Source organism: Hyla sarda, unplaced genomic scaffold (assembly GCF_029499605.1).
Source record: "Hyla sarda isolate aHylSar1 unplaced genomic scaffold, aHylSar1.hap1 scaffold_1073, whole genome shotgun sequence".
NCBI classification, from domain to species: domain Eukaryota; kingdom Metazoa; phylum Chordata; class Amphibia; order Anura; family Hylidae; genus Hyla; species Hyla sarda.
Genome location: NW_026607693.1, coordinates 65980 through 79525, shown reverse-complemented (window position 1 = coordinate 79525; position 13546 = coordinate 65980). Strand labels below are relative to the sequence as shown.

Sequence of the window (13546 nt, the reverse complement as noted above, 5' to 3'; positions counted from 1 at the left end):
ATACCATCCCTATAGTGATCATGGTGGGGGCAGCATCATGTCTGGAGGAAACCAGGCACTGCCAATTACCGGCCCAATACCATCCCTACAGTGATCATGGTGGGGGCAGCATCATGTCTTGGGGAAACCAGGTACTACCCATCACCTGCCCAATACCATCCCTACAGTGATCATGGTGGGGGCAGCATCATGTCTGGGGGAAACCAGGTACTGCCCAATACCATCCCTACAGTGATCATGGTGGGGGCAGCATCATGTCTGGGGGAAACCAGGTACTGCCCAATACCATCCCTACAGTGATCATGGTGGGGGCAGCATAATGTCTGGAGGAAACCAGGTACTGCCCATCACCTGCCCAATACCATCCCTACAGTGATCATGGTGGGGGCAGCATCATGTCTGGGGGAACCAGGCACTGCCCAATACCATCCCAACAGTGATCATGGTGGGGGCAGCAACATGTCTGGAGGAAACCAGGCACTGCCCATCAGCTGCCCAATACCATCCCTACAGTGATCATGGTGGTGTCAGCTTCATGTCTGGGGGAAACCAGGCACTGCCCATCACCTGCCCAATACCATCCCTACAGTGATCATGGTGGGGGCAGCATCATGTCTGGGGGAAACCAGGTACTGCCCAATACCATCCCTACAGTGATCATGGTGGGGGCAGCATCATGTCTGGGGGAAACCAGGTACTGCCCAATACCATCCCTACAGTGATCATGGTGGTGTCAGCATCATGTCTGGGGGAAACCAGGCACTGCCCATCACCTGCCCAATACCATCCCTACAGTGATCATGGTGGGAGCAGCATCATGTCTGGAGGAAACCAGGCACTGCCCATCACCTGCCCAATACCATCCCTACAGTGATCATGGTGGGGGCAGCATCCTGTCTGGAGGAAACCAGGTACTACCCATCACCTGCCCAATACCATCCCTACAGTGATCATGGTGGGGGCAGCATCATATCTGGAGGAAACCAGGCACTGCCCATCACCTGCCCAATACCATCCCTACAGTGTTCATGGTGGGGGCAGCATCATGTCTGGGGGAAACCAGGCACTGCCCATCACCTGCCCAATACCATCCCTACAGTGATCATGGTGGGGGCAGCATCATGTCTGGGGGAAACCAGGCACTGCCAATTACCGGCCCAATACCATCCCTACAGTGATCATGGTGGGGGCAGCATCATGTCTGGGGGAAACCAGGTACTGCCCAATACCATCCCTACAGTGATCATGGTGGGGGCAGCATCATGTCTGGAGGAAACCAGGTACTGCCCATCACCTGCCCAATACCATCCCTACAGTGATCATGGTGGGGGCAGCATCATGTCTGGGGGAACCAGGCACTGCCCAATACCATCCCAACAGTGATCATGGTGGGGGCAGCAACATGTCTGGAGGAAACCAGGCACTGCCCATCACCTGCCCAATACCATCCCTACAGTGATCATGGTGGGGGCAGCATCATGTCTGGAGGAAACCAGGCACTGCCCATCACCTGCCCAATACCATCTCTACAGTGATCATGGTGGAGGCAGCATCATGTCTGGAGGAAACCAGGCACTGCCCATCACCTGCCCAATACCATCCCTACAGTGATCATGGTGGGGGCAGCATCATGTCTGGAGGAAAACCAGGCACTGCCCATCACCTGCCCAATACCATCCCTACAGTGATCATGGTGGGGGCAGCATCATGTCTGGGGGAAACCAGGCACTGCCCATCACCTGCCCAACACCATCCCTACAGTGATCATGGTGGGGGCAGCATCATGTCTGGGGGAAACCAGGCACTGCCCATCACTTATCCAATACCTTCCCTACGGTGATCATGGGGGGGGGGCAGCATCATGTCTGGTTGACAGGGAGACTGGTCAAGGTTGAGGGAAAGCTGAATAGGGCAGAGGGTACAGACATAGGGGGAGATTTATCAAAACCTGTCCAAAGGAAAAGTTGACCAGTTGCCCATAGTAACCAATCAGCTCTCTTCTTTCATTTTTAACTAGGCCTTTGCATAATGAAAGAAGTGATCTGATTGGTTGCTATGGGCAACTGGGAAACTTTTCATTTGCACAGGTTTTAATAAATCTCCCCCATGGTCTTAATAAGAAAAATCTGATCCATCGCTCTGGACCTCAGACTGGGGTGAAGATTTACCTTCCCACAAGACAAAACACAGGATCGGCTCTGCCCTGCATACTATCAGTGACGACCTTCTCTCTACTGCAGGTCCTGGATGTCTCGCTCCAGTCATGGGTTCCTTCCGTTCAGCAGACGTGCGCCAGTTACTGCACAACAAGTTTGTCGTTGTCCTCGGAGACTCCAGTAAGTGACCCCTGTGCTGTAGGGATTGTGTATACATCTCTCGTGGGTGCCTGTTCTGTACCCCCACGTGTGGAGCAGAGTCTCCCACCCCGGTAGTCATTCTGGTGTCGGTGCAGTGCGCCCGGTGCCGCAGCCTCACGTCTCCATCTTGTCTTCCAGTTCAGAGATCGGTCTACAAAGACCTGGTGAAGCTTCTTCAGGATGACACGTTCTTGTCTGAAGCCCAACTGAAACGCAAGGTGAGACCTTTCACGATGAAGCTGGTGAGGTTGGCCTTACAAGGGTAAAACGTTGGTGCATGATCGACATCAAATAATAATGTTATGACGTCACGCCACGCCCCCTCAATGCAAGTCTATGGGCTGTATGCGGGCTGCGGGGGTCGTGATATCATGGCCACACCGCTCTTGATGTCACGTCACACCCCCTCAATGCAAGTCTATGGGAGGGGGCGTGGCATCTGTCACGCCCCCTCACATAAACTTGCATTGAGGAGGTGTGGCCATGACATCACGACCCCCGCACCCAGCTTTTAGAACTAAATGTTCCAAACGCTGGGGCAGTGGAGTACCCCTTTAATATGAAGTTTCTCCTTTAGGAGAGCACTAACGAGTGTGGAGACTCATAGGCCTTCCATTATCTCCTGGGAACTTTAGGAAGAAAAATATACAAAGGACCTAACCGAGCGTGCTCTCCGGTGCCATCTATTTGAGATAGCAGCCATGTTTGACCACTTAATAATCCTTAGAATATGACTGAGGATTATAAGCGCCAAGCCAGATTCTCTTCCTAAAGGGAATGTTACCCATTTGTTGGCTTCTTGGAGGTTGTTGCTCCTTGTCAGTATAGAGGGTGCCACATGCACTGTGTGAGACCGAGGCACCCTGTCAGTGAACTACCTTACACGGTACCTACCACCGGGTCCTGAACAGTAGTAAGTGTGCTCTTTCCGGCAGTATCGAACCCTTTCAAGGTCTTACAATCCACGTTGCACACCCTAGACCAGGGGTCTCAAACTCCCGGCCCGCGGAACGAAATTTTGCAGCCTGCACCAGGGATCTGCAATTTGTATCACCAGACGCCCAGGACATGCAGTTCCAGGCGCTGGGCAGGTGATTTCTTTAGGCCTTTAGCCCTGCTTCGGGCAAGCAGGGCTAAATGCCGAAAGACTTCACACATTTTGGCAAACACTGCTACATGGGACCCGGTGCACATATGATGGGGCAACCAGTCTTGCCCCGTCACTAAACTGCTACTTACATCTGCCTGCGGGGACTTCCTGGCGGAGGTGCGTGTAGTGAGTGACGTCATCGCAAGCGCCACAAAGGCTGTGCTGTGCTAAGGCTACCTAATGTGGGAAAACTGCTACGGCCACCTAATGTGGGGAAACTGCTGCCTATCTAATGTTTTCCCATACCCCCCTCCCCCTGCAGTAGCACCCCCATCATCCGTCAGCTCATGCTATTACCACAGGGAGCAAGGGAGAATGGGGGGGTGGGGTTTTACTGGTAGATGATGGGGGAGCTACTGCTGGTGGGGGTGTTGATGGTGGATGATGAGGGGCGCATGATGGGGGCATTAAATGTGGAGGGGCGCATGATGCGGGCATTATATGGCGCATGCAGCCCAGCCCCCAGATAATTTGAGTTTTAGACCCCTGCCCTAGACCAAATGGAGAACAAGTCTCTTTCTGGTTTCTCCAGCTGTGGAACGCCCCATCTGCATGGTAGACTCCATAAACAGTCCTGATCTACCCTCTCCCTCTACGATAATCCTCCTCATGCTTTCCTGAGGTGTGCGCCAATGTCTGCTCCAGAGACAATCTGCTCCAAGACTAATCCGAGGCAAAGGCCTTTGTACTTGGTGTCTAACCTGGATGAGGATCAGTTGTCCAAACTTTCTTCCATGGTCGACATCCTCATTACTGTCCGAGACATCTACCATGTTCAGGGCGATCCTGCAAGAAGGTTTGACCTTTCGGTGCCCAGTGAGTGGACCCTTAATCCAGAAGTCATCAGAGAAATCGGTCTAGATGGGGCCCACCAGACATATGGGAAGGTTTATTAAAACTTGTCCAGAAGAAAAGTTGCTGAGTTGCCCATAGCAACCAATCAGATTACTTCTTTCATTTTTAACAAGGCCTCTGCAAAGTTAAAGAAGCGATCTGATTGGTTGCTATGGGCAACTGTTCCTTTGCACAGATTTTGAGAAATCTCCCCCATAGACGTCATGGCATCCCGGTTATACCACAAGCTCCTCCCTTGCCCAATCCTCTAGTTCCAGTCCTGCTGTTTGTGTTCCCCTACACCTTCTCAATTCGTGTGCTTCTACCTCGGAGGGCAGAAGGATGCTCTCCTTGTTCCCAAATGGATGGCCTTGGTTGACCTAGTTGGTTGTTCTACTGACTAATGTTCCTTTGCGTATCCCTCTTCAAGAGGACCTTCTCTCTCAGGGGTCACATTTACACACAAATTCAGCTACTCTTCCCCCTTCATGGCAGGTAAAGCCACCAAACCAAGAGCTCAGGATTGTTCTGAACAAGTCATCCAAGCCAAATTGTCTTTGTTGAGTCAGACCATATTGGAGAGAAGGGTTTCTTTTCTCAATGGTTCTTAGGCATTGGGGCATTGTCCATCCCCAGGCAAAATGGATGTGTAGGAGTCTTTCCAGGGTCTTGAATTAGAGGCTGTTATTTAGCAGTGCCTCTATCTGTAAAACAGGAATTCCGATTCTTATCAGATGGTCATCAATCAGGACAAATATTCTTTTGGCAAAAGTGCATTAGAAAAGGCGCTTCCCTCCAAAGATACCATCTGTATTCCCTTCTTCCACAATGCCCTCAAGGCCTTCTCCACTCTTCCACCATGCCCTCAAGAAAGGAGAAAAAAAAAAAAGCAACCACACAAGGCACCTAGTGCATTATCTTTTGGACAAAGAAGTGTGTTAGGATAAGTATTATTGTGCTCACCTGGAGCGCAAAATTTATGCGCATATAACCCAAGTATAAGGTTCTCGGAGGAGGTGCAGAGCCGTGGGGTAGTGGGTAGGAACTAAAATCCGTCCACAAATAGTGTAATGCCAGAAGTAGAAAGAAAACCCCCCTGTAGGCGCAGATTGCTCCTGAGATGGCAGACAAGAAGATATAATTTTTAAAAAAGAATATATTTTTATTGAGAGACCAATGACGCGTTTCGGGTACAACCCTTCCTCAGATTGGTACCCGAAATCTGAGGAAGGGTTGTACCCGAAACGCGTCATTGGTCTCTCAATAAAAAGATATTCTTTTAAAAAAAATTATAGCTTCTTGTCTGCCATCTCTGAAGCAATCTGCACCTACAGGGGGTTTTTCTTTCTACTTCTGGCATTACACCATGTCCTCAAGGCCTTCTCCATTCTTACACCATGCCCTCAAGGCCTTCTCCGTTCTTCCACCATGCCCTCAAGGCCTTCTCCGTTCTTCCACCATGCCCTCAAGGCCTTCTCCGTTCTTCCACCATGCCCTCAATGCCTTCTCCGTTCTTCCACCATGCCCTCAAGGCCTTCTCCGTTCTTCCACCATGCCCTCAAGGCCTTCTCCGTTCTTCCACCATGCCCTCAAGGCCTTCTCCGTTCTTCCACCATGCCCTCAAGGCCTTCTCCATTCTTACACCATGCCCTCAAGGCCTTCTCCGTTCTTCCACCATGCCCTCAAGGCCTTCTCCGTTCTTCCACCATGCCCTCAAGGCCTTCTCCGTTCTTCCACCATGCCCTCAATGCCTTCTCCGTTCTTCCACCTTGCCCTCAAGGCCTTCTCAGTTCTTCCACCATGCCCTCAAGGCCTTCTCCGTTCTTCCACCATGCCCTCAAGGCCTTCTCCGTTCTTCCACCATGCCCTCAAGGCCTTCTCCGTTCTTCCACCATGCCCTCAAGGCCTTCTCCGTTCTTCCACCATGCCCTCAAGGCATTCTCCGTTCTTCCACCATGCCCTCAAGGCCTTCTCCGTTCTTCCACCATGCCCTCAAGGCCTTCTCCGTTCTTCCACCTTGCCCTCAAGGCCTTCTCCGTTCTTCCACCTTGCCCTCAAGGCCTTCTCCGTTCTTCCACCTTGCCCTCAAGGGCTTCTCCGTTCTTCCACCTTGCCCTCAAGGCCTTCTCCGTTCTTCCACCTTGCCCTCAAGGGCTTCTCCGTTCTTCCACCATGCCCTAAAGGCCTTCTCCGTTCTTCCACCTTGCCCTCAAGGCCTTCTCCGTTCTTCCACCTTGCCCTCAAGGCCTTCTCCGTTCTTCCACCATGCCCTCAAGGGCTTCTCCGTTCTTCCACCATGCCCTCAAGGGCTTCTCCGTTCTTCCACCATGCCCTCAAGGGCTTCTCCGTTCTTCCACCATGCCCTCAAGGGCTTCTCCGTTCTTCCACCATGCCCTCAAGGCCTTCTCCGTTCTTCCACCATGCCCTCAAGGCCTTCTCCGCTCTTCCACCATGCCCTCAAGGCCTTCTCTACTCTTCCACCATGCCCTCAAGGCCTTCTCTACTCTTCCACCATGCCCTCAAGGCCTTCTCTACTCTTCCACCAAACAGGGTGGAGTCAAGCAGTTAGGGCACAATTGCACTCACAATACAAAGCCAGCCAGAAAACCATCTTTTTCTCAGGTCCACCATAAGACATTGAAGGTCTTCTCGGATGGTGCGGGTTCTATCTGTTGTAGTTTTCCCTTTCGCCTACTCGTCTTTCTTCAGGAAGGTCAGGACATAGAGACTGGTCTTAGCTCCCTTTAGGGGTCAGCTGTCAGCGCTGTTCTTTTCAGCATCTAAGATCACATTGGCTGCTGGATTTGGTTCGCCATGGGTGCAGTATCAACCTCAGAGTAATGGCCCATTCAATTTGGGCAGTAGGCGCTTATATGGCTCTACAGGTGTAAATCCGCTACATGGAGCTCTCTACACAAGTCCTACAGGGAGCAAACCATTGTGTCCACCAATGCTTCTCCCGGTCATAGTGGCAGGACGCTGCACCTTCCATGTTTACCCATCCGTTTCTTACCCTCCGGGAGCAATTTTAAAAGGGTACTCCGTCCCTAGACATCTTATCCCCTATCCAAAGTAAAGGGGATACAATGTCTGATTGCGGGGGTCTCGACGATGGGGGGGGGGGCCCTGTGATCTCCACTGCAGCACCCCACGAACCTCTCTCCATGTCGGATGACTGGCAATGCGGGGCTGGAGGCTCGTGATGTCACGGCCACTCCCCCCTTGTGCCTTCACGACCACACCCCCTCAATGCAAGTCTATGGGAGGGGCATCATGCCCCCGCCCATAGATTTACATTGAGGGGCCGTGGCGGTGACATTAGGAGCCTCTGAAGCTGCACCTGACGCTCTAAACGAATGCCAGGTGCAGTAAGGAGCCCCTCTGCTGGGGATCCCCGCGATCAGACATCTTATCCCCTATCCTTTGTCTAGGTAGAAGTCCCCAGCAGGTAAATGATCACCCGTATTAGGTAAAAGCCAAAAGGGTAAGTAATCACCCCTATTAGGTAGAAGCCCCCAGTAAGTAGAAAGGGAATCACCCCTATTGGGTAGAAGCCTCCAGTAGGTAGGGAATCCCTGCGCTATTATGGAGAAGCAAACCCAGGAGAAGGCATGTCAGGATGCAGGAAAAGTAGGGATAGGAGTATTTATGTGCTTCGTCCTCACCATTTGAGTTGATGAATTTCTCATTGGGGCACAGGACACCTGGCAGGCAGAGGGCACAGGTTACACATAACATACCAGGATAGTACATCCACAGAAAAGTATGAAGTATTTATACTCACCGGGTATTTCCTCAATGCCGCCCCCATCAAAGGATGGGGGACCCCCGCGATCAGACATCTTATCCCCTATCCTTTGGATCCTTTGGTGTAGGGGCGGAGTACATCTTTAATGTCCAACATCATCATCTTACTCTACCACATGGTTCACCTGTTTTTGTTTTTTTCTGCAGGGGGAGGTGAGATTTACCAATGACACATTGGTAGAGGGCGGCGAACTCACCGGATTGCACAATGAAACCACTTTCCGAGAAGTGCGGCAGTACCGGACCGGCCACCATCTTGTCCGCTTTTACTTCCTGACCCGCGTCTACTCCGACTACCTGGAGAGCATTCTGTCAGATTTCAAGAGCGGCCCCCAACCGGATGTGGTGATAGTGAACTCCTGCGTTTGGGATCTTCTTAGGTGACCACCGCGTTTCATGGTAACAGCCCCGCCACCATGTTTATACAGTGGATGCTTATTCTCCTCATCCTCTGTAGGTATCACAACCAACCGCTGGAGACCTACAAGACCAACCTGGATGTCCTGTTCCGGCGCCTCAAGGAGGTGCTGAGTCCCGAGTGCCTCATCATATGGACCATGACCATGCCGGTCGGATACAAGGAGAATGAAATCCCACCGGTAACGGCGCCAATGTTAGAGTTTCATGTAAAACGAGTTATAAAGTCAAATGCAGTTACTGTTGGGTGGGGGGTTGCGTTCTTGTTAGTCATGTCGGGGGTAGTTATTACTTACCTTCTCCCCATGTAACACCTTTTTCTAATGTGGGTTCTGGTTTCCAGAACACGTCTCGCAACGTGCGGCTGGACATTGTGGAGGGGAATTTTTTCAGTGCCTCTATAGCGGACAACCACAAGCTGGATGTGCTGGACATGCACTATCACTTCCGCCTGAACCTGCTCCTCAGGTGCCATGATGCCGTTCACTGGGACCGGATTGCCCATCGGAAGTACACCCAGATCCTGCTGAGCCACATCGCACAGGCCTGGGAGGTGGAGGCGCCGAAGGGCAAGATGCCAGATGGTGGGTGACGTGTATCGGGGGCAGGGTAGGGGGGCAGCTACAGCAGCTCATGTTCATCTGTCTCTGCAGGGGCTACATACGTGTCGGGTTACACATCCTTTGATGGGGGCAGCATTGACGACATTCCCGGTGAGTATAAATACCTCATACTTTTCTGTGGATGTACTATCCTGGTATGTTATGTGTAACCTGTGCCCTCTGCCTGCCAGGTGTCCTGTGCCCCAACGAGAAGTTCATCAACTCAAATGGTGAGGACCAAGCACATAAATACTCCTATCCCTACTTTTCCTGCATCCTGACATGTCTTCTCCTTGGTTTGCTTTTCCATAATAGCGCGGGGATTCCCTACCTACCGGCGGCTTTCACCTAATAGGGGGGGATTCCCTACCTACCGGGGGCTTTCACCTATTAGGGGGGATTCCCTACCTACTGGGGGCTTTCGCCTAATAGGGGGATTCCCTACCTATTTACTTATTGGGGGCTTCTACTTAATAGGGGGTTTTCCCTTTCTTCTTACTGGGGGCTTCTACCGAATAGGGGTGATTACTTACCATTTGTTTGTTTTTTTACCTAATATGGGTGATCATTTACCTGCTGGGCACTTCTACCTACTTGGGGGGGATGCCCTACCTACTGGGGGCATCTACCTAATAGATGTTTGGATTATTTACCTACTGGGGGCATCTACCTAATAGATGTTTGGATTATCTACCTACTGGGGGCTTCTACCTAATAGATGTTTGGATTATCTACCTACCGGAGGCTTTCACCTAATGGGGGGGATTCCCTACCTACCGGGGGCTTTCACCTAATGGGGGGGATTCCCTACCTACTGGGGGCTTTCACCTAATAGGGGGGATTCCCTACCTGCTGGGGGCTTTCACCTAATAGGGGGGATTCCCTACCTATTTACCTATTGGGGGCTTCTACTTAATAGGGGTTTTTCTCTTTCTTCTTACTGGGGGCTTCTACCGAATAGGGGTGATTACTTACCATTTGTTTTTTGTTTGTTTTTTTACCTAATATGGGTGATCATTTACCTGCTGGGCACTTCTACCTACTTGGGGGGGATGCCCTACCTACTGGGGTCTTCTACCTAATAGATGTTTGGATTATTTACCTACTGGAGTCTTCTACCTAATAGATGTTTGGATTATCTACCTACTGGGGGCTTTTACCTTATAGGGGGATTCCTTACCTACATACTGGAGCATATTTTAATTATGAGTGTCAGTGAGGGCCTTCACAAGGTGTACTCACCTGACCTGTCTGTACGTTCTCTCTGTATATATATATCCTGTATACTGGTTACATTAATGGTGTGTTCTGTGTTTCAGCTCCTTCCCCCTTTGTCACCGATAGTCCTCTACTGACTGCAGACATAGGTCACGGCTACTTCCTTCCTCCTCCAGGTAATGTCCGCACAGTCATGGGGGGTGATGTATAGAGGTGGGGGCATCTGCTGTGAGCCTAGCTCCACTACTGACCCTGTAGGGTAGGTCACCAGCCTCCTCAAGGGATCCAACCTGCTCACAACTCTACAGACATAAGACTTCACTCCAGTCACTCCAGCTTTGGCCTCACATCTGCTACACGTTGTCTCCACAGTTGACCTATTTCTAAGCAACAAATTGAGTGCAGCTCTGGATGTAATTGGAGTAAGACACAATGTAACTCTGGATCAGTTGTGCAGATTCTAGTTGTTGAGTGAAGTTGTCTTTCCATCTTGGTAATGTCCTTCCTTCTCTTCTTCCAGGTCCCGCAGTCTCCAGCTATGCATTTCCTGGAGGGAACTTCTTCTTCACCAACATGCCACCACCTATGGGCTTCATCCCTTTTCCCAACCATGTCCCGTACCCACTAAAAGCCTGGAATATGAAGAAGTCAAAGAGGGGGGCACTGAGGGGTAAAAGGACCCATCCTTACCGGTGACCTGTCACCTGGTATCCTCCTGGTGGACCATGCTGGGCTTTATCTAGGCCTGCCTCCTGTCATCGGGAGGAAGCAGATCTTTTGTGGCCTTCACTGTTGGAGCCTGGACTCTATAACGTTATCTGTGCTGCTGTTTTTAGACTTTTACACTTTTACACTTTTTTACACTTTTTCCTAGAATGAAGTTTTTTTTATTGAAGGTTGTCCAGCCGGAAGCAGGAATTCCGGATTGTTCCCCCCCATGAACTCCATTTTGAGGTTTGGGCATTCTATGACCACATGTACAGTCCAAATCACAGACCCAACATATAAATGGCTCAAGAAACCTAAAATAACAAGCTATGAATGCCTTCAATTGGTTCATCATGGTATCCAGTCGACACAATCGCAGGGTAGATGTGTCCTTCTCTAATGGACATCAGTAAAGGTGGGATTTCAAGTTTAAAGTTATCCCCATCTACAGGATAGGGAACAACTATATGATCGTTGGGTATTGGACCACCAGGACCCCCACCGATCCAGAGAATGGAGGTCAGTTGTCCCTCAGAGTGAACCTGCAATGCTCAGTCACCGCCTTTGGCATGTGTGGAAGCATGGGGTCCAGTCTACATGATCCCAGGGTAGATGTGTTCTACTCTAATGGAGAACAGTAAAGTTGGCATCCCAAGAGTTAGTTATTCCCTATACACCAGATAGGGAATGGCTAGCCGACCCCCTGCGGTTCCAGAGAGAAGGAGGTTGGTTGTCCCCCAAGTGAACCCCGTTGCTCAGATACCACTCCATTCACTGTCTATGATATGTTTGGAAGCCTTGGAACCATGGTCGCTCCATCCATTCTGGAAAAACTGGCACTCTCCTTTCTCAGGATTGGTGGGGGTCCCTAATATCTGTTCTCAGGATCAGTGGGGGTCCCAGTCTCTGTTCTCAGGATCGGTGGGGTTCCAGTCTCTGTTCTCAGGATTGGTCAGGGTCCCAATCTCTGGATTGGCAGGGTCCTGGTCTCTGTTCTCAGGATCAGTGGGATCCCAGTCTCTGTGTTGTCTCTGTGTTGAATGGGTTGAGGTCTTAGTCTCTTCTCAGGATCAGTGGGGGTCCCAGTCTCCTATGTTTTCAGGATTGGGGGGGTCCCAGTCTCCGTTCTCGGGATCGGTTGGGGTCCCAGTCTCTGTTCTCAGGATTGGTGGTTTCCCAGTCTCCCTTCTCAGGATCAATAGGGGTCCCAGTCTTTGTTCTCAGGATTGGTGGGGGTCCCATTTTCTGGATTGGCTGGTTCGTGGTCTCTGTTCTTGGGATCCGTGGGTTCCTGGTCTCTGTTCTCAGGAACAGTGGTGGTCCCAGCAGTCAGACCCTAATGATCAGGTAGTGATCCTTCATACTTTGGATAATCAATAACATTCAGTCTTGGGAGACATAACTTGTGTTTTTTTTTAGAGTTGTCCAGAATCTCATTGTTTCTCCTATGAGTTCTGAGATTTTTTTATTTGATCCCCTTCTGTTTTGTACACCCTTTCTGAGCCTTGTCTTGTTTTTACACCATTTCTTGTAAATGCTGAACTATGGTGTATTAAAGGGTACCGTTCATCAAAAAAAAAAATTGATATATTATAGATTAATGTATGCAGAATAACTTTCCAGTCGCATGTCATTAAAAAATATGCTTCTTTCTATTTTAATTTTCCACTTTGAAAAAATGACCACTAGAGGTCTCCCTACCAGTCCTGGCCCCAAGTCCTTTTTATAGATTTCAGACTGATGCTGGTGTCCTAAATCTCAGACTGCAGCCGGGACACAGACAAGCTCAGCCAACAGCTCTGAATCTTCTCCTCTCTGTTTACAACTGCATGTGCAGAAAGAAGAAAGATTGGAGCTCAGATAGTAAAATGAATGAGGGCATGCAGAAAGGCAGAGCCAGGAGTATGCCCTGCTTTGCTATGAGCACAGTGCTGGCTCCTGCCTGTCTGATTGACAGACAGGGAGCAGTGCTGAGCTTGTCTGTGCCCTGGCTGCAGTCTGAGATTTAGGACTCCAGCATTAGTCTGAAATCTATAAGAAGGGCTTGCGGCCAGGACTGGTAGGGAGACCTCTAGTGGTCATTTTTTTCAAAGTGGAAAATTAAATACAGGGTGGGCCATTTATATGGATACACCTTAATAAAATGGGAATGGTTGGTGATATTAACTTCCTGTTTGTGGCACATTAGTATATGTGAGGGGGGGAAACGTTTCAAGATGGGTGGTGACCATGGTGGCCATTTTGAAGTCGGCCATTTTGAATCCAACTTTTGTTTTTTCTATAGGAAGAGGGTCATGTGACACATCAAACTTATTGGGAATTTTCACAAGAAAACAATGGTGTTCTTGGTTTTAACGTAACTTTACTCTTTCATGAGTTATTTACAAGTTTCTCTTTGTTTACAACCATTGACATGTCGTCGAGGTTAACACGTGAGGAACGGATAGAAATTG

The 13546-nt window shown here is 50.1% G+C and overlaps 1 protein-coding gene across 1 annotated transcript in view; it reads left to right on the top strand.

Annotated features, from left to right (window-relative positions):
* Positions 1–13122, top strand: part of LOC130300283 (PC-esterase domain-containing protein 1A-like) — a 36057-nt gene extending 22935 nt beyond the window's left edge. The window contains exons 2-10 of the mRNA XM_056551530.1: positions 2241–2336; positions 2496–2575; positions 8296–8528; positions 8606–8747; positions 8909–9149; positions 9219–9278; positions 9359–9397; positions 10487–10561; positions 10906–13122. Coding sequence (XP_056407505.1) covers positions 2241–2336; positions 2496–2575; positions 8296–8528; positions 8606–8747; positions 8909–9149; positions 9219–9278; positions 9359–9397; positions 10487–10561; positions 10906–11081 — 1142 coding nt within the window. The 3' untranslated portion in view covers positions 11082–13122. The remainder of the gene's footprint in view (positions 1–2240; positions 2337–2495; positions 2576–8295; positions 8529–8605; positions 8748–8908; positions 9150–9218; positions 9279–9358; positions 9398–10486; positions 10562–10905) is intronic.
* Positions 13123–13546: the final 424 nt, after the last annotated feature.